Here is a 21,402-nt window from a genome sequence, read left to right on the forward strand (position 1 = left end):
TGAACAAACCCAATAAAGCAACACTCCAAAAGGAAAAGCAGAACCAACTGAGATACCTTATTCAGTAAAAAGTGGAGTGAACAGTATTCCAGATGATCTCAATTGCTGTGAGGGCATGTAGGGAAAGAGGCTGCCTGTAGGATAGCCTAGACACACACCATATAGAGTAGTGTAGTTCAATATGAACACCTTCAGATGCATTTGGAAACCTAATGGTAGTCAGGGCTGTCTATAGTTGACATGTGTGATGTACACCACATGAGAAGCACAGGTAAGCAAACAAGCAGTTGCAATCTACACCAGCTGAGATTTCAGACTGCTCTTTAAGTGCAGCCCAGTGGAGAGTGGATTGCAATCCTTTAATGTGGAAAGAACAAAGGCTTGGAGAATTGTGATATTCACATCCAAATGAAAAAATTGCATGCACCCTGGTCAGGTATAGATGGAAAAAGCTATTAGGGTTACTCAGTAGATGCCAAGAATCCCAAAGGACCCACACTTTGTAAATCTCAGTCTCAACATACAAACACCCCCCCTCCATAAATCTGTCACCTCTACCATATCATCTGGAAACTTTCCTCCATGCCCATTCTTTGTCTTGTTCCAAATAGCTTTTCTTTTTATATTTTTAATTTGAATGGATACTAGATGATTACAACTTTTCTTCTGGTTCTGAACTTATATGACAAACATCAAGGTCAAAACCCATGACAATTCATGAAAGCCAAAAATATGTTTATCAAATTTTGAGTAGTTAAGATGAAATGATATGAGTGAAACTAGTAAAATGAAATTCTTGAGCTAGATGTGCCAGTTAAATATTATGGAATTTAATTTCATTCACTTTGGAGAGGAGTTTATAGCTAATAGTTAATAAATGACAATGATCTTATTTTAGTATAGCATCTTTCATTTCAAAGGATCCCAAAATGCTTTATAACCTTTACTGATTCTCTATAGACTTGTGGATAATTGTGTGTGTATGTGTATCTCTAACACAGTGGGTCAGATCCTTGACCTCTGCTAAGGTTGCTTTGTGCTCTTGGAGTGACACAAAGAAATCTTAAACTGGCCTTAAAAGGGCTACTGAAGATTTCCCAGTATAGTCAACTTTTTATACCACTTTCTCTAGCATAGAGGGAACATGTCAGGACAGGATGAGACTATGATGGAGCACATAGCCTCATCCAATCAAGTCATCCCTGTGCAGCTTCCAGCTACTGTAATTTAGAGCAGTCCATAGTCCACTGCAATTAGAATGCATTCTCCTGCCAGAGAAGTACAGTCACTCTGGGGGAAAAATGCAGTACAGACAACAACACTCCATAGCATTACCAGCCAGAGATTGAAGAATAGAGCAGTTTATCCAGTTGGAACTTCAGCAGAAAGATTAGTCAGACAGAATATAATTCCCAATGCTAGAATTAGACCAAGATAGCAAACACGCATTCTCCAAAACAGTTCATTGGGATCATACGTAGCTACAAACATTTAAGACCTTGAATTTATGTTTTTACAGAAAGATGCATGCAGCTATTCAGTGTAATACAAGCTTGATTGGTGATAACACAGTGAATGATTTGAAAATTTTGTCACAGGGTTCGGAATTAGGAGGCTGGTCCTTAGGAAGATGGACTCAGGATGGCATTGACATCAACAATAATTTCCCTGATTTAAATACCATGCTTTGGGAAGCTGAAGATAGGAAAAGATTTCAGAGAAAAGTCCCAAATCATCATATTCCAATTCCAGAATGGTACCTTTCTGAAAATGCTACAGTAAGTACAAGTAGCCCCAGAGAGAAAGAGAGAGGCAAAAGAAGGGTGCTGTGAACTATGGATGAAACCTCATAAGATATTTGTTGAAAAGCTTTTAAGAACCTATTTCTTATTCAGAAACTTAAATCAAGAAGAGAGATGGTGAGCGATAGACTATTAGTACATATAACAGTTCAGATTAAAATTTATATTCTCCCCCTTGACTTACATTAACTTCATTTTTTAAAAATAATGAGAATTATTGTAATTATATTAATTTTGTAGTATTTGTTTGTATCTCTGGGCCTCTTTTTTGTTTATTTTGGAGAGACTGAGCTTTCCATCATTATAATGAGACATCTCCATAGGTTTGCGAGATTGCAGAGCTCTTTAGAAAGGACAAGACTAGTCATCAGGCATATTTCCCCTAGGTTTCCCACTGAATTTTCCTTTAAAAAACAAAAAAACAAAAATCCCTTAAGAGATCGAACTCCATCTTATAAGCAAAATCATCCCAATGACCTGTGTTAATTGCACGTGTTGGATAATAATGGAAAAACATTAAGTCATTTCTGAATGTCTTTCTTTAACAAAGGCCAATATTTCAAATGGCTGAATGTAGCCATCTTGAGATGAAATGAGAAGGCACTTAACCCCTGTGAACTCTGTGATTTAGAAATATTTTCATACTTAAGCCTCTTCGGTTTGCAAATTCTTTCATTTCCATTGACATGAATGGGAACAGAGGCAGGGCCTTGGCAGCTGCTACAGAGTGCATACACTCTCGCTTCTGAACTGTCTGTTTACCAGTTTGGCATCCCAGCATAAGATTGAGCAATATGAAGGCTGTATTTTATACTGGTTGCCAGTTGCCTCAAGATATACAGCCAGTGACCACAAGGATGCAGGGAAGCCCCTTCCCTTTCTCACTCCCTTTGTGCTAGCTACAGGGAAAAGGATGACACAGGAATTGCAAGGCTCTGTGCTAACAGAGGATCCCCTTGTATTCAGATGATCCTCCCTTTGCCAACTATGCTGGCTTTAGGGTCACTGTGCACCAGTAGCTTAGCATTAAGTGACAAAGGTGCAGCTGAAGATTGAGGCCATAGTTTTTAAGTGATAGAAGCTTTTCAGCTAAATCCTCATATATATCTTTAGTTATAATAGAATATGGACAGAATTAAAGAAGGAACAAAATCAAAAGCTTGACTCTGAACTTCTTTGAACTCCTGAGAGTTTGGGTTCAAATCCCAGGCTCTCATTCTACTTTCTATAGTTCAAGATCCAAAATCCAAATGGCTGTTTTCCAAATTCTAGTGCAGAAGCAGCCAGCTTTTCATGAAAAATAAGTGATTCTGCCAAGAATTTGGCCTGAGATGGTAAAAATTTCATAAGAAAAGGGGGACTTTTCAGCATTTTGCTCCAAAATTGGATGAATTCAACTCATAGGATTTCAGGTCTCTTGAATTAAAATGTGAACCCAAACTCTAGTTCTGATTTGGCTTCAGACTATTTGTTAAACCTAATGCATAATTGAATACCATCTCTTTGGTTACTGTTCAAATAAGTGAGGACTACTGAATTTCACCATCCCTCAATGAAACTGTTGTTTCTTTTCCATCTAGGTGGCAGTTGAGACTCGAGCAGTGATAGCATGGATGGAAAAAAATCCATTTGTACTGGGTGGCAATTTACAAGGAGGAGAACTGGTTGTTGCATATCCATATGATATGGTCAGGTCTACATGGAAAACTCAGGAGCACACACCTACCCCTGATGACCATGTATTTCGGTGGTTGGCATATTCATATGCCTCCACTCACCGACTAATGACAGATGCCAGAAGGAGAGTATGTCATACAGAGGATTTCCAGAAGGAAGATGGGACTATTAATGGGGCCTCATGGCATACAGTTGCAGGAAGTAAGTGTCTGAAGAAACTTTGCCTACGATTCATTGTAGAACAAGTGTGTCAAATGCTATAACACTGTAATTGTATGGTACTTGTCACACAATCAATGGCGGGTGAACACCTACCCTGAGAGAAGAATATACCTTAATGAAATTTGCCATTTTGCGTTTCATAGGATGTCCATGGATTGACAGAGAGCTGTCAAAATTTCCTTGCAAATACCTCATTTACTGATGATGTTTTCCAAAGGTGTGTGTTGTCAGATGCTACCGGTGTGGTGCTCTGTTCTCTCCTTGTTGGTATCGCTCGGCTGCGTGCATCTGCTCGCCCCGTGTGCTGTCCCAGCTCTGCAGATAGCTGATGCAGCAGACCCGACAAGAACCCCCAATGACCACAGACTCTAGTAAGGTGCAAAGTCACGTCTGCTAGGTTTATTGCGATCTCGGACGCAATGGCAGTTCCCTGTAGGTTTCTTAGCCTAATTCAGGGCATACTACGAGAAAGTGCCTCTTGGCAATGGACCCGGCTCAGTGGCGGGACGGACTTTCCACTGCCCCCTCGGCCGGACAAAGACACCACCCCAGGGATGCATTCTTATACACAGGTACAAACAAGTTACACATCACTCCAGACGTATTGAGGTGCAATCCCTCTACACAGCAAGGTACAACCCCTCTACGTAGATTGGTTTGATCAAAACAACTCTATCCATCATTTTACCCTTTTGCCCCTGTCATTGGGATGAGTCAGTCTGTTCCTTGTTATCTGTGTGGAATGTGCAAGTATGTGAATGTTCTGATCTCTAGTGTTCAGTACCTTCTTGTAGCATCAGCCCTTTCCTTGCCAGCTTCTGTGAGCAGATCCTGCCTCTGGCTCACAGCTCCACTTTGCTTTATGTTAGCTAAGTCTTGACCATTACTTTAGTTCAGGCCTTAGGCCTCATACCAGGCCTCTGATACCAATGTTTATGTCTCAGGGCCTCCTCTTACTACAGTGTGCATGTCAGACCTTATTTATTAAACACATTTAAAAGTTGCCTGTCACAGTGAGCTACATCGTGTCATATGGTCCATTCCAAAATTAAAATTGATCCAAAAGAACCAGCCAGACCAAGACAGGAAGGAACTTGCCAACCTTAAGCATGTCACTCCACCATCAAAATATCCCATCACCTTAAAAAAGATGGAGGAAAAGAGGAGTAGCAAATGCCACAATCAAAGGAGTAGCCCCAAAATGATCAATGAAGAAATCAGCGAACAATTCCAGTGGCCCTATGTTGAGAAAGTCCTGGGCTTCAACTTGGTCAGTGCTCATGGAATTTAGGAGCAGATCTACCCCAGTTGGCACTAACTGAAAGGTAGAAACATACAAGAAATGTTGTTCAAGTACTACTGCCCTGTTTTATAAAAGACTTTATATATTGTACTAAAACACTGAATTGCACACATGGGCATTTCAGCAGCCGGAAGAAAAAACAAACTGAATGACTCATGCCCATATCCCTTGCTTCTATCAAATGGATCAAGAGAGAAGTTGCACTAATCAGTGGTTGCGGCCTATGAATCAGTTTTAAGGGAAGATTATGAACCCTTACAATAGTAATTGGCTTCAACCACTATTTGGATGTGCTCTTAAATACCCAATCATATTCTTAGCAGGTTACACTCCACTGATGTTCCAGCCTCCTGCCCAAAATCTTCATTTCTAAAGCAACGAGTTATCTGTAGGGTTAATGTGAGGGCTGTGGATGTCTGTTTGTCATCTCTTAAATGTTGGCATTAAGTATGACAACAATAACAACTGTAAATAGATACAAGTATGTGGTTTTACGTTCCATTTTCTTTATTAGAGCTCTTGGTCTGGCTTGTTATGTACAGCCATTCTCACTGCATAAATAGTTCCAAGTATTGGAAGCTACTTTTATTGCTTTAACATTGGATCAGGCAAAGTTAATTTTGGTTGGCACTGAAGCCAAACAGAAACTTATTGCACTTTAAAATATTTTTTACTATGTTAAAAACAACTGCAGAAATTCAGGGGAAGAGCTGTTGAACTGTCCACATCACAGAAACAGTTCCTGCAGTAAGTGTCCATGCATTATGCAAATTCTGAAAACTTGGAAAGTTGACTGCCTAATTACTGAATTTGACTTTAATTTTCTTAAATGCTGTATAAACCTGATTATGAATCGATACAGTCAGCCTTATATTTGTCGTCTCACTAACAGCTATAGCATTAATTAACTGGCTACAGCATAGATGCTGAGTCGTATATGATTTCTTAGTAACAATTATATGACGAATTTGGTTCACTGAATTTGTTTTGTTCCTATATGATGCTTCACATTATTTTTAATATTCTGTTTTCTGGTGTTCTAATGAAGTCTCTGGGTTTGTTTTGTGGGGAGATTACTAAAATATTTTTTCTAGTTTTCTTCTTTACACCCATAGCACTGGACTGGGATTCAAGAGACCTGGGTTCACATCAAAGCTGTGTCACTTTCCTGCTGGGTGACTTCGGGCAAGTCTGTGTGCCTCAGTTTCCCCATCTGTAAAATGGGAATAAGGATACCTCCTTTGCAAAGTGCTTTGAACTCTGCTGATGAAAAGCACTATATGGGAGTTAGGTATTTAGGTATAAGCTGACAATTACTAAGGAGACTAGTGAAAATGGTTTAAGTTAATCATAAACCAAAAAAAATTAAATTGTTTTTAACAATTAATACCAAAATCCTCATTAAGCAGAGACATGACCCGAGTTGCTACATTCAGCTCCAAACCCAGATCAAAATTGCCTCTGATTTGAGGGTGAGGAGTTACTTGTCTGCTATGTTGACATTAATTCTACCTAGTCACAGATTTTCACCTGGGCTTTTCTCTCAATTATTCCTCTTTTAAGCCCCACAGTTGCAATAGTTATTCATTCTTAAACAGCTGTTCATGTAAGCTCTGTTCCCAAAGTGACATTCTTGAAAATTGCTCAGGGTCTGCTCAACTTACTCTCATGATGTCCAGTGGGCTTCTCCACAGCCCAAAGTAGCTGAATTCAAAGCTGCTCAGCACCCTCCCAGCCCCCAGTCATGCCCTTGGTATGCCCCTACACTGGGTATTGTGAAGGAGCTGGTGTACATAAACCTTGCACTGAGAGAGTTGCCCAGAAGCTGTATAACTCCTTTATACTACCAGTGTCCCTGGAGGTGTAGTAAGCTGACTGTAAACAGCTTTTGCAAATATCAAATGCCTCAGCATTTCTTTGGTATTTAACTACATTATTCCCTGTTGCACACCATGGGCTGCCATGAAAATGATCTTGTCAATCAGTCTAAAAATAACATCCAAGCAACATATGAATCTTATCTTTGATTTCTAATGCTGGATTTGGGCATCAGACAATATATGCAGAGTTCCTCTTGGCAACATTAAGCCAGTATTTGAAGGAGATGTGTGGAAACAGAGCAATTACTATGTAAGACAAAACATTTTACCATAAATTAGCCAGGATGAAATACGATACGTGAAGAGAAAAAATGTTTGTGAGCATTTCTCAAATGGAAAGGAATCAGGCTTCTGCCGAGCAGCATATGCCAGCATCTGAAATTTTAGTCTTTCCCCATCAACAAACATATAAAAAATTAACATTTGTGTTATATAATCCTCCTACTCTGCATCCAGAAGGCACTAAGGGCTCATTAAATACTTGACTGCTGCTGCATAATAATTGGATTGATTGGATCTTTTTTTTTTAATTCTCTTCAATCAGATATACTTGGTGAATGTATTTCCTGCTAATCTTTGCCATTAGGAAAGAAATCAGTTAATGATCATTAATGAGCAATTTTCTTCTTAGTCTTAAAATATTTTTTTAATTATCAATTTGTTTGGATAATGAGAAATTAATCTTCATTCCTTCCTTCCCCCTGCATTCAGCCTGGCTATTGAATTGTGTTATCTGTGTTAGTTTGGAGAATGTTAATAAATGAAATTCCCCAAAGGGAGATTCTTCTGAGAATCAGCAGAGAAATGGGAAAAATGGAAATGGATTGGAAGACTTCATCTACATACAGACTTCCCCAGTGCTCAGGGGAATCTGGGGCTTTAGAGTTTGGCCCATTGTAGAGACTGGAGTTAGCTAGGAAATGTGGACACAGATTGGAGCTTCATCAAAGTTCAGGGGTGATTGGTTAGGACACATCGCTAATGGACATCTTTATTAGGAGACAATGACACTAATTCTGATCTTTTGCAGGAACCTGTATAGGAAACAAAAATGCAGCCCATAGTTCTCTCACAGGGCCAGGCTCTATACATGGAATAGGTTACCCAGTATTTATAGGTGAAAGGACACCAAGCATAACCTGTACGGCCTTAACTCTTCTCTGTTCTCTTATCATATATATGATGTCCTCATATGTACTACTTCTGTAGGAAAATATTTGTACTGTTGACAATCCTGTTTATTGTTAATAACTAAAAACCAAAACCACACTCACTCTGCATATGATCATTTAAGAATAGTATAAATGAGCGTATTGCCCCCACACCAGTGCTCACTGGTATCAAATGACCATCCTTCTTCAATACAGTGTAGCTACTGAATGGTCTACAAGAGTTTTCATAGCTCCAGGGAAAATGCTCTGCTGCTGACCCCTCTGAGTTAAAATCTGCACTATATTAGCAATTGTGTTTCTGTAGAAAATTACAGGAAAAAGATAGCCTTTGAGATAGCTAAGTCCTTCTCCCATTTAGCGCTTTGATGGTGAGGACCATGAGAAGAATTCAGCTCTCAGTATTACTGATGTAGGTGAAGTCACTGGAGTTACTGAGACTTCCAGTTTCAATGAGAGTAGAATTTGGACACCGGACCTTGAACTGTACTTGGGATTGGAATGGCAGCCTACGTAAAAGGTGAAGAATTGGTATTATTTGCTCTTGTCAGTACATTCCACTTAGCAGAAAGGATGCTGCATGCTGGACGGTCTATAGTTTGTAATCTGACCATCTGGATTAGGCCAAGATATGTTGTGTTGCAATGATCCTGTCTGGAGGAGACAAAAGCTTGGAACACTCTAATTGGGGCATCAGAAGGGAAAAACATAGTGAAAACTGACATTTCCGGGAATTGCTACTATATGGGAGTCTAGGCTTAGTTTAAGAGTCCATTAGCATTTAAGAGCCCATAAAGTTTAACACTTCCTGGACAACTGAAGAACATACACCTCAGTAGAAGGTGAGGTCATATTTCCTGCTATTTCCTCCAAGTGTTTCCTCCTTTTCCATCAGCATCACATCCATCTTATCTGGAATAAGCTTAACCCAACTATTATTCATTTAGATCCCAAATTCTGTTAGACCCTGGGACAGCAAGAAGGTGACCCCCACTTTCTACAGCAAAGGGGACTCAGATTAATGCTGGGTGTCATTAGTGCATTGATGACAAGGTAGTCCATACTTTCACACACTCACTCAGCAGTCTCACATATATGTTGAATAAGAGAAGTGATAGGACTGAACCCTGCAGAATACTGCGACCAAGATTCCCATAGTCTTCAAGAGGCTTTCAACAAGGCTTATACTGGGGATGAGTACAGCAGCTACCTCTCTCTCTCTCTCTCTCTCTTTTTTTTTTCCATCTTGGTTTATCATGCACTGAGCTACTCAGTTCCCTGTTTTAAATGGGATAAAATGAAGATGGACCTTCTTCTCTATTGGAAAGTTTTAAAAGTTTGCATCAAGTTTCATGGAGCTATAATGGCTTTGCTTCTTTAGAAGTGCAACTTAGATTTTGTTTCTATTGGCACAGTGTTATGAGAATCAATTAATATATTCATGACATTTTTAAAGCAGCATTTTCCTGCCAGAACAGATGTTCTGCCCTTTGATTAAAGTAATCAGGTCTAGTGCACAAAATAAACAAGAGCAGCATTTTATGGTTCTAAAGCTTTTCTTATTTTATTGCATCAACAGGTATAAATGATTTTAGTTACCTGCACACAAACTGCTTTGAGCTATCCATCTATGTGGGCTGTGACAAATATCCTCATGAAAGCGAGTTACCTGAAGAATGGGAAAATAACCGTGAATCCCTGATTGTTTTTATGGAACAGGTATGAGAGACAATACCTTTCCCAATTAGAATTCACTTTGGAAGGGGCCTGAGTGAAAGTCTTCATTTGAGGTTACTATGGCCTGCTGTGTTTTCCCATAGGTAAGGTTCCAGTCCAATGGACCCATACAGTTTTCAGAGGTACTTACTATAATCTTGCTGTTCCCCCAGGTTGCTCACAAATCACCTTCTACCTGATCCTGCAGAGACAGACGCCAAAGCGTTCAGAACTGTGCTGATTCCTATAGGAGCTCTCAGTGGGTTGCCCTCCACAGCTTTTCAAATCAGCCAATGGGATTCAGACACATATCTTCCATTAGCTTAATTATTTATCTTCCATTGGTTCTCATGCTGCTTTGGAAATCTCAATCACAGCACTTACATTGTATTAAGGGGAGAGTCCAGATTTGGCCTTTAAAATCCAGAATGCTCCTGCTAGAAAGAAACTGAGAAACTTTGTACAAACAGGCATCATTTAAAACACTAGTAAAATCTTAATATGCTTTCTTATCCAAAGATTTCCAGTCCTCCACACGCCCCTTGTGATCTCACAAGGCTAATATGTTTCAGTTCTGTTTAGTAAAACCCTGTCTGGTAGCTAATTCTTTCACTAAAGGTTTCACTTATGATCTGTGTTTTGAATTATGAACATTTTTGGCATTTATCATAGAAACTTTATCCTTCAAAATTACTAGCAGAATTTTTTTAAACATCAGACTATTTTAATTTAAGTGGACAAAATAATGAAGCATGTTAAAATTTTACCAGAGTGCAGTGCTTGATTGCAAACAATCACATGAAAATCCCTTTGACTTGCTACTTTTAGTTGTTTTATCTGGCTCTCTCTTATGTTCATAACTATAGAAGTTCTAAAAAAAAGTAAAGTCAAAAGTGGCTGATGCCTAGAAAGTTAATTTTGTGTTGATAGTGATATTTCAAAACTGTATTATTTGCAAAGAAGATACAAAAAAACCTAACCGATGCTGTTAACATACATATATTTTATATGCTTTGAGAATGTATGCCATCTTACCTACTGCAATACCAAACATGGGGAGAAGACTTTTACATTTTACATTTGAGGAAAAAAATGTTATTTTTAAATTTGGGGATAGATTAATTATATGTTTCATCCGAGATTTCTGGCGGAAGAGAACATAGTCATTAATGATTTGCTTTCTCATTCAGATGTGACTGTTTGATGATTCTATTGTATTTGCTTTTCACTGTTATGTAATATGTATCCATTTATTTGTTCCATTACTAGGTTCATCGGGGCATCAAAGGCATGGTAAGGGATTTATCTGGAAAAGGAATTCCAAATGCCATTATTTCAGTAGAGGGTGTAAACCATGACATTCGCACAGGTAAAAAAAAAAAAGTGCTGCATGCTGAACCATCTGTACCATCTAACCTTCTGGGTTAGGCTAGGATATGGTGCATTGCAGTAGCCGAGCTGAGGAATAAGGGAGGCCTTACTCCCATTGGTGGCCAAGTGAGGGCTGTGTCTATCTAGCCAAAAGTAATTAAAGCACCAGTTCACAATAGCAGAGGGTGCTTCTGTGGTTATTAATCATTAAGGGAACATAAAAGATTTAGAGGCCTGGTTTGAAAAGAGTGAAAAGGTGAATCAGCTGTTGTAGGAAGGGAGGAACCTCATGCTCTTCAGAGGTTTTCCATTCCACCTTGCATGCTTGGTGGAATCTCCACAGCGTTCAGTGCAGCCCAGAGGGAGGGTTATCCATGCAGGATGAATTACACTCACAGAGAATTGCTGGTCCAGGTTTCTATTAAAAAAAGAAAGTTAATAAATGTGTGTGTTCAGTATTTTCACAGTATTGATTAAGCAAATGTGAGCGAGCAAATTCAGAATGCACCCAGGGCTATTCAGAGGAAGTTAGATCAAACAGATGGACTTTCCCAAAGTACTTTTGAACTAGTTTAGTAGTAGTAGTAGGATTGCAGTCGTGCCAATCATAGACCAGTGTCCCTTTATGCTAGGTGGTGTGCTAATACAGCTCAAAGAGATGGTCTCTGCCTTGAGGAGCTTACAGTCTATGATGAGCGACAAACAGATGATGGACACCAGGAAATGATGACACAGTAATGATTAGCATAATAGACAGTGGTCTCAGCACACTAACTGCTTAATAGTTGTCAGGATTTTTGTAGGCATCACAACAGAAGACCATTTTATGGAGGAATTTGAAAGAGGACAATTAGGTGGCTTTGCAGATGTTTATGGGGAGCTTTGCCCAAGTGTGAGGTACACCATGAGAGAAAGCATGTGTGTGTTTGAAAATTTAACAAGTGAGTGAGGAAAACTGGCATCATGGGCAGAGCAAAGGTGAGGGCTGATTTTTGATAGCATATGAGAGATGGTAGGTAGGGTGGGGCTAGCCTTTGTAGAACCTTGTAAGTGAAGTGAATAGTTTGATCTGGTAGATAGCAGAGAATCAGTGGTGGTGGGATGCAAAAGGAGAAGTGATGTGATCAAAGAAACAAGCCAGGAAAATGATCTTTTCAGCAGCATTTTGAACGGATTTAAGTGGGGGCAAGATTTCATTTATCAAGACCAGGGAAGAGGATGTTGCTGTAGTCAAGAAGTCAGATGATGGTGGCTAGATAACAGTTTTAACTGTGTGGCTGTAGAGGAAATGCCAGATCTCAGAGATTATGCAGGAAGATATGGAAAAATGTTGATGTCTTTGATAAGAGAGAGGGCTGAAAAGAAGATAATATTCAGGTTACACACCAGAGTGATAGGGAGGATGATGGTCCACAGTCACTGAAAAAGGGGAGGGAGGCTGGTGGGAAAGTTAAGAGCTCTGTTTTGGACATGTTGAGCTTAATCTGGTGGCTGGAGATCCACAAAGAGACATAAAACAGGCTGAGATTTTAATTTGGACCAGAGTGGAGAGGTAGATCTGTGAGTTGTTTGCATTGAGATGATAGGGAATAGCATTAGCTCTGATGCTGAAAAATATAATTCTTGCAAAGAGCACCTCTAAACCAATATCAGTAAGATTCTATCAATTTCAGAAATACCATATGCAGAGGTGGTAATTTTGAGAACAAATGTAAGGATATGATGGCTATATAGTCAATCAGGGGTGGCTCCAGGCCCCAGCACGCCAAGCGCATGCTTCGGATGGCAAGCCATGGGAGGCGCTCTGCCGGCGCCGCTAGGGTAGCAGGCAGGCTGCCTTCGGCGGCTTGCCGGCAGAGGATCCACTGGTCCCTCGGCTTCAGCAGACCTCCTGCAGGCGTGCCTGCGGAGGGTCCGTGCGTCTTGTGGCTTCGGAGGACCGGCGGACCGTCTGCAGGCAAGCCTGGCGTGCTTAGGGCGACAAAATTCCTAGAGCCGCCCCTGTACTCAAGGGTAGGTTTGGTATTAGAATGAGGGAAAGCAATTGGCAATATGGTATACTGGGTATTTCATTATCTATCCATCATTGAATTTAAGATCTGCTTGTACAGTTATATGAAATAATTAAGCAATGGGAGGCTATGGAATACCAGGAACTCCAGCAGTTTTAGGTAAGCAACCTCAGAGTCTCTGATATCTATTATTTTAGATTAGTTGACTCAATAATAAATCTCAGCAAATTTAGCTCAGTTATGATAAGTTTTATTTCAACTTTACTATGTCTCTGCTGTGAGAGAAAACATTGAATTGCAGATATTTAGTAATGCAGTTATGACTTCCTTATATATTTCAAAATGAGGCCACTGGGAAACAAAAGAGGGAATGAAAATAATCAGTTGTTTTTCCACTGACTTGGAAGGCTGTCATAAACTGTAGGTTGTATTACTCTGGTATATGTTTGCTGGGAACTGAATAAATTCAATGGATGATTAATCCAATCCCTCACTATCCTGGGTTACATTGGACACCACACTGGAGAATAGTGGATGATTTAGAGAAAATGCAAATGTGAGTGCATATGGAGAAGAGTCCCAGATGAATGTATAATAATAGAATTATGGAAGACCCCACAATCTGCTCTGTGAACGCTTATGGACTTGGAGGAAGTTTAGGTGCAGATCTGAATCAGAACTGTCTGGTTCAGGTTCACTGCTAACTATTAATAATAAAAAGAGAAAGTATAATTATTATTCTTTTCCATAATCTGGGAAGTGTAAAAGTTGATACTTTATTTATGGATGGAAACATAGAAGTTCTATCTTGCCTTACATTAAATAAATAAAGGGAATGGGCTGTCATTTGTCTTTGAAACTAGAAATTTTATGGGGTAGCTACTAAGCTAAAATGATAAATAAAACTGCAGAGAAAAAAATTAAATTTTCTCTCTTCTATAACTGTTTAAATTGGGACTATTTTCATTGAAGCAATAGATTTGCACTGAGTCAAAACTGGTTTAAACAAGAATAAAATCTCAGCAACTTTCTTTACCTTTCTAAGTTTTGCTTTAAAATGGATTATAACCATTAAGTTTTTAAAATACCTGCTATTTTCTGACATGTAAATGGAGTCAACTACCCTATTAAGCAGCTAAGAATTATGTCTACAATAAGCTTTCTATTAATATTTACTTCTTCCAGGAAATGTCTCCTCTTCCTTCTATAGTGTAGAAAGAACCTTCTGTTACTTTCACTTAGTGGTACAATATATCTGATGGGAGTGACACTGTGCTGGTAATATTAATAGGCTAATTGAAATGATTGATTTTGTGAGACGAAGAGCTTGAACATTTTGTTCTTGCTGCACATACAGCTATTAATTGGGCAGAGGTGATGACACGGTGTTATGGTTACAGGTGAACTGTGCTCTGTCAGCTGACCCTGGGAAATAAGTTCATTAGTTGGATCAACAAACCCATTTGGACCTCTTTTCATTTTTCAAAGACCATCTAGCAGAGGTTATTGGGTATTCTCTTATTGATATATAAAGTTAAAGAGTTATTTAGGGCCTGATTCCAATGACCTTATTAATGTCAAGTAGCACCTTGCTCCTCTTATTATTCCATTGGCTCCTTGGAGTGGTGTGGTTCACACATCCGCATTATCCAGGGCTGTGCACTCTAGCTCTTAGTGTTAGGTGCACAGTCCTGAGGAAAAAGTGCAGCAGCCCAAGAATAGCTTTGGGAGGCATAACGTGTCAGAGGCCCCTTCCTGAGGTACAGTTCCCTCTCTGCATCCTCTGTGTTCCAGGCCTTTACCAGCAGCAAATTGCAACACTACTTGTGCCAGCTCAGCTGGGTTGACTAGTCTATTGCGGGGGTGGGGGGAGCTAAGACCCTGTCTGTTCCCTATTCAAGGGCAGAGGAGAGAGTAGGTGAGTACACTATGCTTACTTACCTCTGTGTGCCTAGATACAAGGTCTGGTTAGCTCATATAGAGGTGTAAGGATGGCAGGGATATATTTTAATGGACTTGTGGATACCTCTCTTCCCATTCACAATCTCACACCCTCTCTCCTTCCATAAACAATCAGAGAACATTCTTGTAGAAATTCCAGCTAGTCCTGTCATGAAAAGTAACTTTGGTAAACCACTTCATGGATGTTTAGCTGTCTATTAAAACATTTAGCAGCAGGAAATAAGGAAGAAAAGTCAGCACTGCATGTCCAGCTACCTTTCAGCAGACCCCCCTAAAAGCTCCATGGACAAGCTGTGGCCCAAAGACTGCTGTTTTAAGAGCCTCTGATGTATATAAGATCCTAGCCCATAACAGGGACTCAATGTTAAGCACAACCTACACTGCTTTCACTTCTGGAATGGTTGATGATTTCTTTGAAATTAAAATGGAGTGGAATATTTCCCAAGTAAAAAGACCATTTTGTCTGTGGCAACCTGCCACACGTGCAGCAAACAATTAGTGTTTTACTAAACTCAAAGCTTTTGGTTTATGGTGAGCCACATTTTCTGGTTTTGTTTCATATAGTTTCACACCCAACTTTTGAACACCAAATGTCAAAGTGAAACTCAGTCAAAATTGCAGTATTTTTCTCTCCCTCTGTCTTGCACCTATCACCACAGTGCCTAGGTTTTGCATGGTTTTCAAGCAAATCATACATTAACTCAAGTTTGCATGAAACTCTCATAGAAAGCTTTTTTTCAAAGAATCTGATGAAAATTTCAAGGTTTGTTACAACATCCAAAACAAAGAATTTGCATCTAACATTTCTCTCTAATTGTTCAGAGATTTTATTTTAGTGGGTTAACTAATAATACATTAACTTGAAGCACTGCTGACAGTTACCTTGTACTCAACTATTTATGGGCATGCACCATCATTCCTTGGGTAGGCAAATTAACTTCATAGTAGGGCCCTTTGTTGGTAATAAAGCACTGAGATAGATCTTCCCTTGATGTAAATTAGAATAACTCCACTGACTTAATGGAGCTACACCAGTTCACACCAGCTGAAGATCTGGCCCATTATCATTTATTCCTCCTAATTTTTATTTTATTATCTGTCACATTGTTAACAAGATCAAGGTGCCTTCTGGAGTCTATTTACATATATTAATTTGATTATCTTTCTAGTATTGTTGTCATTTTAACTGGAGTACACTAACTCTTTGTTTACCAAATTACCTCTTATTATTCTCTAATCCCCCTGTATTTTTGTTCACATATCTCTACCATCTGTGCAGGAATTTTTGATGTAGTCCATTTAGCCCAGAGAATGAAATCTCTTAGTACCCTGAGATTAAATGATGGGTAACAGGAGCAGACTCTTGGAATGAACTCTACTTGTTTTAAAACAGAAAAGAGCTAAATAGTTTGTATTTAGCTCTATAATTATTTCCTGGTGGTGGTTGAATGTGTAGCTTCTTTTATAGTATTTCTCAAGCTATACTAAAATACATGACAAATGCTTGCCAGAAATGTGTGGCTGCACCAACGGGTAACTGTGTTGTTAGGCACAAGCTTGAACAAAGTGCATTGAATAAACTGCACTACCACTGCAATATCCTACGAGGTACTGTCGTTAAAATTTCCTTTGTTTCCTCTTGCTCCAGAGAAGTAAGTAATTTGCTGATGGCCTATACAGCACCAAAGTACCAGAGGTGGATTACAGTAATGTGGGCCTTGGGCCAGAGCAACTGGGGGCTCCTCCCCGCCCCTTCCCATTTTCCAGGGCCCCACAATTGGCCAGGCCCCTGTCTAATCTGGTCTCCATTGGCCCAGTGTCTAATCTGCCACTGCAAAGTACGGCACCCTTCTGCACCAGCATAGCGGTGCTGGCCAGCATAATGAGCGTGGGGCAGAGTCAGTCTACACTATTCCCCACCCACTTGGTCTGGGAGAAGATATGCTCAATTACTCCTGTGCCTCTGGAACCAAGGTGGATTCTCAGGGCCAGCCCCAAACCAGCTGTAAGTTCCTGTGGTGGACACTACACCAGTACAGGACAGGCACAGTGAAGCAGAGCTCCATCATAATCCCTCCCCACCTGACTCGCCCCCTACTCCCAAGAAGTGCACAGTAGCCAGATAGCAGCAGAGAATATGGCCCAAGTGGCAAATCAAGAAATTTTTGTGGGTTTATTTTAATTCAACAAAATATCAAACTGTTAAGATCAAACTTAGTTTGGCTGATGGTGTTGGGAAACACGTTATTTTAAACCCTTCTCTCCGCCCTGTGTATCTCTCACCTGTCCAGAGAATTCTATTTGGGAAATCAGTACTGTTTTTAATTTACAGTTACAGAAAATTAGGATGGGAAATGAAAACTAATGGATTTTTTATGATGGTAGTTTGTTTTCATCGGCAGCTTCATTTATATTTCCAAGGTAAGGGCTACATAGTCACACATGGGAGCAGCCAGGCCCATGTTACTTTTCCAAATTGTGACTTAACTCAGAATAAGCACATCTTAATTTTTTTTTCTATTTAAAGGACATTAAAAAGGCTCCAAAAAAGAAATGGTGTTTTGCTTAAAACACTTATTGAAGCAGGGCATTGTTAAGCAAATGCTCCATATGCCATGGACCAGATTCCTGGAGCCTGTTCTATTGCTTTGTGTTGCTCTGGTGGCACAAGATAACTAGCAGACCAGGCCACTTGCTTGGTGTAGGGGAATCCTTGGGTGAAACAGCACCAGTGTAGCTAGCCCTACACAGCTCCTCTCATGGTCCCCAGTGTTGGGATGTGGCTGGGGAACAGGACATGACCAGAGCTCCACTACACTCCAGCAATTCTTGAGTGTGCGTGAACTCCCAAGCCTGTTTCAGCTTGTGCCAGGAGCCAAATTGCCACTCAGGTGATTCCCAGAATTGGTGAGAAAGAAGGTTGTAAAGAAGGAATACAGCCACCTTTGGTGCCCCACTTCTTTCTGAGTCTGGTACCAATCACAGCCAAGGAAATGTTAACTAGACATAAGGCTCAAGTCCTATCTGTATAACTTCAGGCCACACTCCTAACATAGACCTTTATAGTAGATAAGTGTCGACAATTCTGTCAAAAGAGCAATGGTCTGAAAATCTTCTTTTCTGATTTCTTTAACAGCGAGTGATGGGGATTACTGGCGTCTCCTGAACCCAGGAGAATATGTGGTCACTGCAAAAGCGGAGGGCTATACCTCTTCCACCAAGAACTGTGCAGTAGGTTATGACATGGGAGCCACTCAGTGCGACTTCACAATCAGCAAAACCAACCTCGCACGCATCAAAGAAATCATGGAGAAATTTGGAAAGCAGCCCATTAGTCTGTCAATCCGACGGCGCAGGCAGAGGGCTAGGCAGAGGCGCCAGCGAAGATAGACTACTTGCTCCATTGTAACATATGGCGTTTACAAGCTCTGCTAAAATCAAAACCAGTTATAGTAGTAAAAGATACGTAGCCAATATTAATATGTTTTTGTCTAATCAAGGAGTTCTAATTAGTATATTTGTATTGAAGAATCTCTTGAGCTTCCAGAACCTTTTCTCCTCTGAGGTTTTAGGGCTACAGTTCTTGTTCCCTGTACACAATCCAGCTAAATGGGCATTGGGTGGGGGGCCTATGCAGGGTGATGGAATGGAATCCTCCCCTCTGCTGTGCCAACATCACAGTGCCACTGGTTTTCAGGTGTTGCTATGCTGTGGGCACCAGATTTGTGCCTTACTGACTAAAGTATCAAAACTGCACAGAAAGGTAGGATGGATTTTCAAGAATAATCCACATCAACTTGCAGGGAGAATAAACTAGAGAAATACAGGACAGCTCCTTAGCTGGTATAAAGCAGCTGCAAAGTTGCTATGTTGATTTACACTAGAGGAGGGCCTGGCCCTACATTTTTCGTTTCCTGTCAAAATTCTAAGAAGAAACATAACATCCCTCGTATACTTGGTAGCAAGAATGCAAGTACAATTCTGCTAATACCATGATTATTACTGTTAGAGCTTTGCCTTACTCAATACAGTCTTATGATTCCTGAAAAAGATGATCACCAACGTATCATTCAGAACTGAAGAAAATAAACTTCAGATAGAAAAATCTTTGGTGAAAATACATGTCTGCTATATTTAATTTATTTCTTCTTGTCAGCAACTAATCTTGTACATGGAGAAAAGACAGACAAATGGTTGCAGAATCAATAATATACACTAAAAGCAATCATCAACCCTTGCATAATAACTAGTTTTAGTCCATCCTATGGAAGCTATACCAGACTTACTTGTTCTGTAAATATCATTAAACAACAATGCTGCCACAGCTGGGTCCCAAGGAAATAGCAGGACTCTCATTAAATTCTGTATTATTGAGACGGTTGCATTATTTATTAAGAGCATGAGTTTCTCTCTTTTATATTACTGAAGTATCCAGGATCAAGGCTTCTTAAATTCCACTCCAAGGTGCATTTAAATTGGGTAAAGTCCCTGGATATTTCAGTTTTCTGGTGCAAATCTTGGTGCACTTTCATTTAAATTTAAAAAAGCAGAGGCTTTCAATAAATTGAACATGAGGTTAGACTAGATGATCACAATGGTCCCTTCTGGCCTTACAATCTATGAATAAATAAAATGAATAATTTAGCCCCCATGTTATTTATTTTGATGTTATATTTTATTTATTTCACCCTCTCCTCATCCCTTTAGTGTTCAATATGCCACAATTTTTTGTAGTGCCAACACCTAATTGCATCAGCAAAGTTGCCAAGGAAGACCTGGAGATTTTTGCAGCTGAGTAGGAGATTTGTGTGCCTGGAGAGAGATGGGCAGAAATTTGGTCAGCAGTGCAATAATTAGTAATGTTGATATTTAAACAGACCTGTAGGTTTCAAAATCAGCACCCCTAGTTAAGATAAATGGGGCAGTTCACGCCACACCTACTTAATGTTTCAGGTTATTAGCAGACTCAAAGCAACATTGAATGGGTTTATACTGGGTTCACCTTTAGAAGGTTATCTTCAAAACCATAAAGATTAGAAAGGTACATCGTTAAAAGTGAAAGCCTAATTCTGGAGCACAATTCTGCTGCAAGGGGTGGATTCCATGGCAAATTCTGAGACCGTGGAACTTCAGAATGTATGTGGTTTGGGGACTGTGGCATCTATAGTTTCCATTTTTTCTTCTCCGGTACTTACTCCTGGTATTGACTTTTGATGCTGGATCTTCAACCAAAACATTTCTTACAGAAGTCTTCCTATGTTACAAGATTAGGAGAACAGAAAGGAGTAGTACAGAATATGAAGGTGCACTTACTTCTCTCAAAATACCCTCCAAAAAGCCTCAGAGGTGAGGAGGTTTTGTCTGGGCCAGCAGGGGAAAGAAACCCTTGGCCCTTTTAAGGATTACACCCCCCCACCCCTCTCTTCCCCATGGACTAGAGGAGAGAAGCTAGGTGGCTGATCGGTTGGACAGCAGGTTGCAGCATAACCTTATTGGCTACTAAAGGGTGCCATTCTGCACTGGGAAGAAACCTCCCTCTCCCTTCCCTTTGAGATTAGAATGGGACTGGATTTTGGGGCCTTCCTGTGGGCATCCTGCTAGTTACTTTTTAGAGCTTGGTAGGAATTTTTCCTTCATTGCCAGATTGGCCTGTGGCCAGTGTGGGCATTTTTCAACTTCCATTCAGCAGCCCAGGGACACTGTGGGTAGGTTAGGGTGTAAAATTCATTTTGTCAGGCGCCTAGTGCACATACTTGTTCAATATGGAGTCTGGTTCCCTGGTAAACCAGAACTGGAAGTGGATTAGGAGATGTCTTCTCCTAAAAAAGCTGGAGAATGGAGTTGGAACTCTTAATGTCTGGTACAATGAGAAGACAACCCCTGTCCCCGCTCCCTTAACCCTAATGAGGTGAGGGGAGGCTGATGGGGTTCCAGCAACAGTGCTAGGAACAGCTTAAGAGTGGGGGAGCTGTTAGCAGCACTCCCTCAGGAGATGGAAATTATGGAAGGAGGGATAACTTGCACTGGGTGAGTTATTTCTGGATAATTCACAGATGTGTTTCTTAACAAAGCTGCAGCCTATTTAAACCATTTTCATGGTGTCCTGTCTTCCTGTGCCACCCAGAACAAATATACATCTGCAGATGTGTATGTGCACAAGTACAGGAGCACGAGTCACCAAAAACTGAAGTTGGAAAGTATAAGGCAGGACTTGTTACTCTGATGCCTATGGAGATAACTAATAGTGCCTCCCTGTAACAGGGAGCCCATTGTGCTCCAGCCTATCCA

The 21,402-nt window shown here is 40.2% G+C and overlaps 1 protein-coding gene across 1 annotated transcript in view; it reads left to right on the top strand.

The window, feature by feature from the left end:
- CPXM2 (carboxypeptidase X, M14 family member 2) overlaps positions 1 to 21,196 on the top strand; it is a 113,099-nt gene extending 91,903 nt beyond the window's left edge. The window contains exons 10-14 of the mRNA XM_032796484.2: positions 1,599 to 1,778; positions 3,383 to 3,680; positions 9,633 to 9,772; positions 11,039 to 11,138; positions 18,251 to 21,196. Of these exons, the coding sequence (XP_032652375.1) occupies positions 1,599 to 1,778; positions 3,383 to 3,680; positions 9,633 to 9,772; positions 11,039 to 11,138; positions 18,251 to 18,504 (972 nt within the window). The 3' untranslated portion in view covers positions 18,505 to 21,196. The remainder of the gene's footprint in view (positions 1 to 1,598; positions 1,779 to 3,382; positions 3,681 to 9,632; positions 9,773 to 11,038; positions 11,139 to 18,250) is intronic.
- Positions 21,197 to 21,402: the final 206 nt, after the last annotated feature.

This window comes from Chelonoidis abingdonii, chromosome 15 (genome assembly GCF_003597395.2).
Source record: "Chelonoidis abingdonii isolate Lonesome George chromosome 15, CheloAbing_2.0, whole genome shotgun sequence".
Taxonomy (NCBI): domain Eukaryota; kingdom Metazoa; phylum Chordata; order Testudines; family Testudinidae; genus Chelonoidis; species Chelonoidis abingdonii.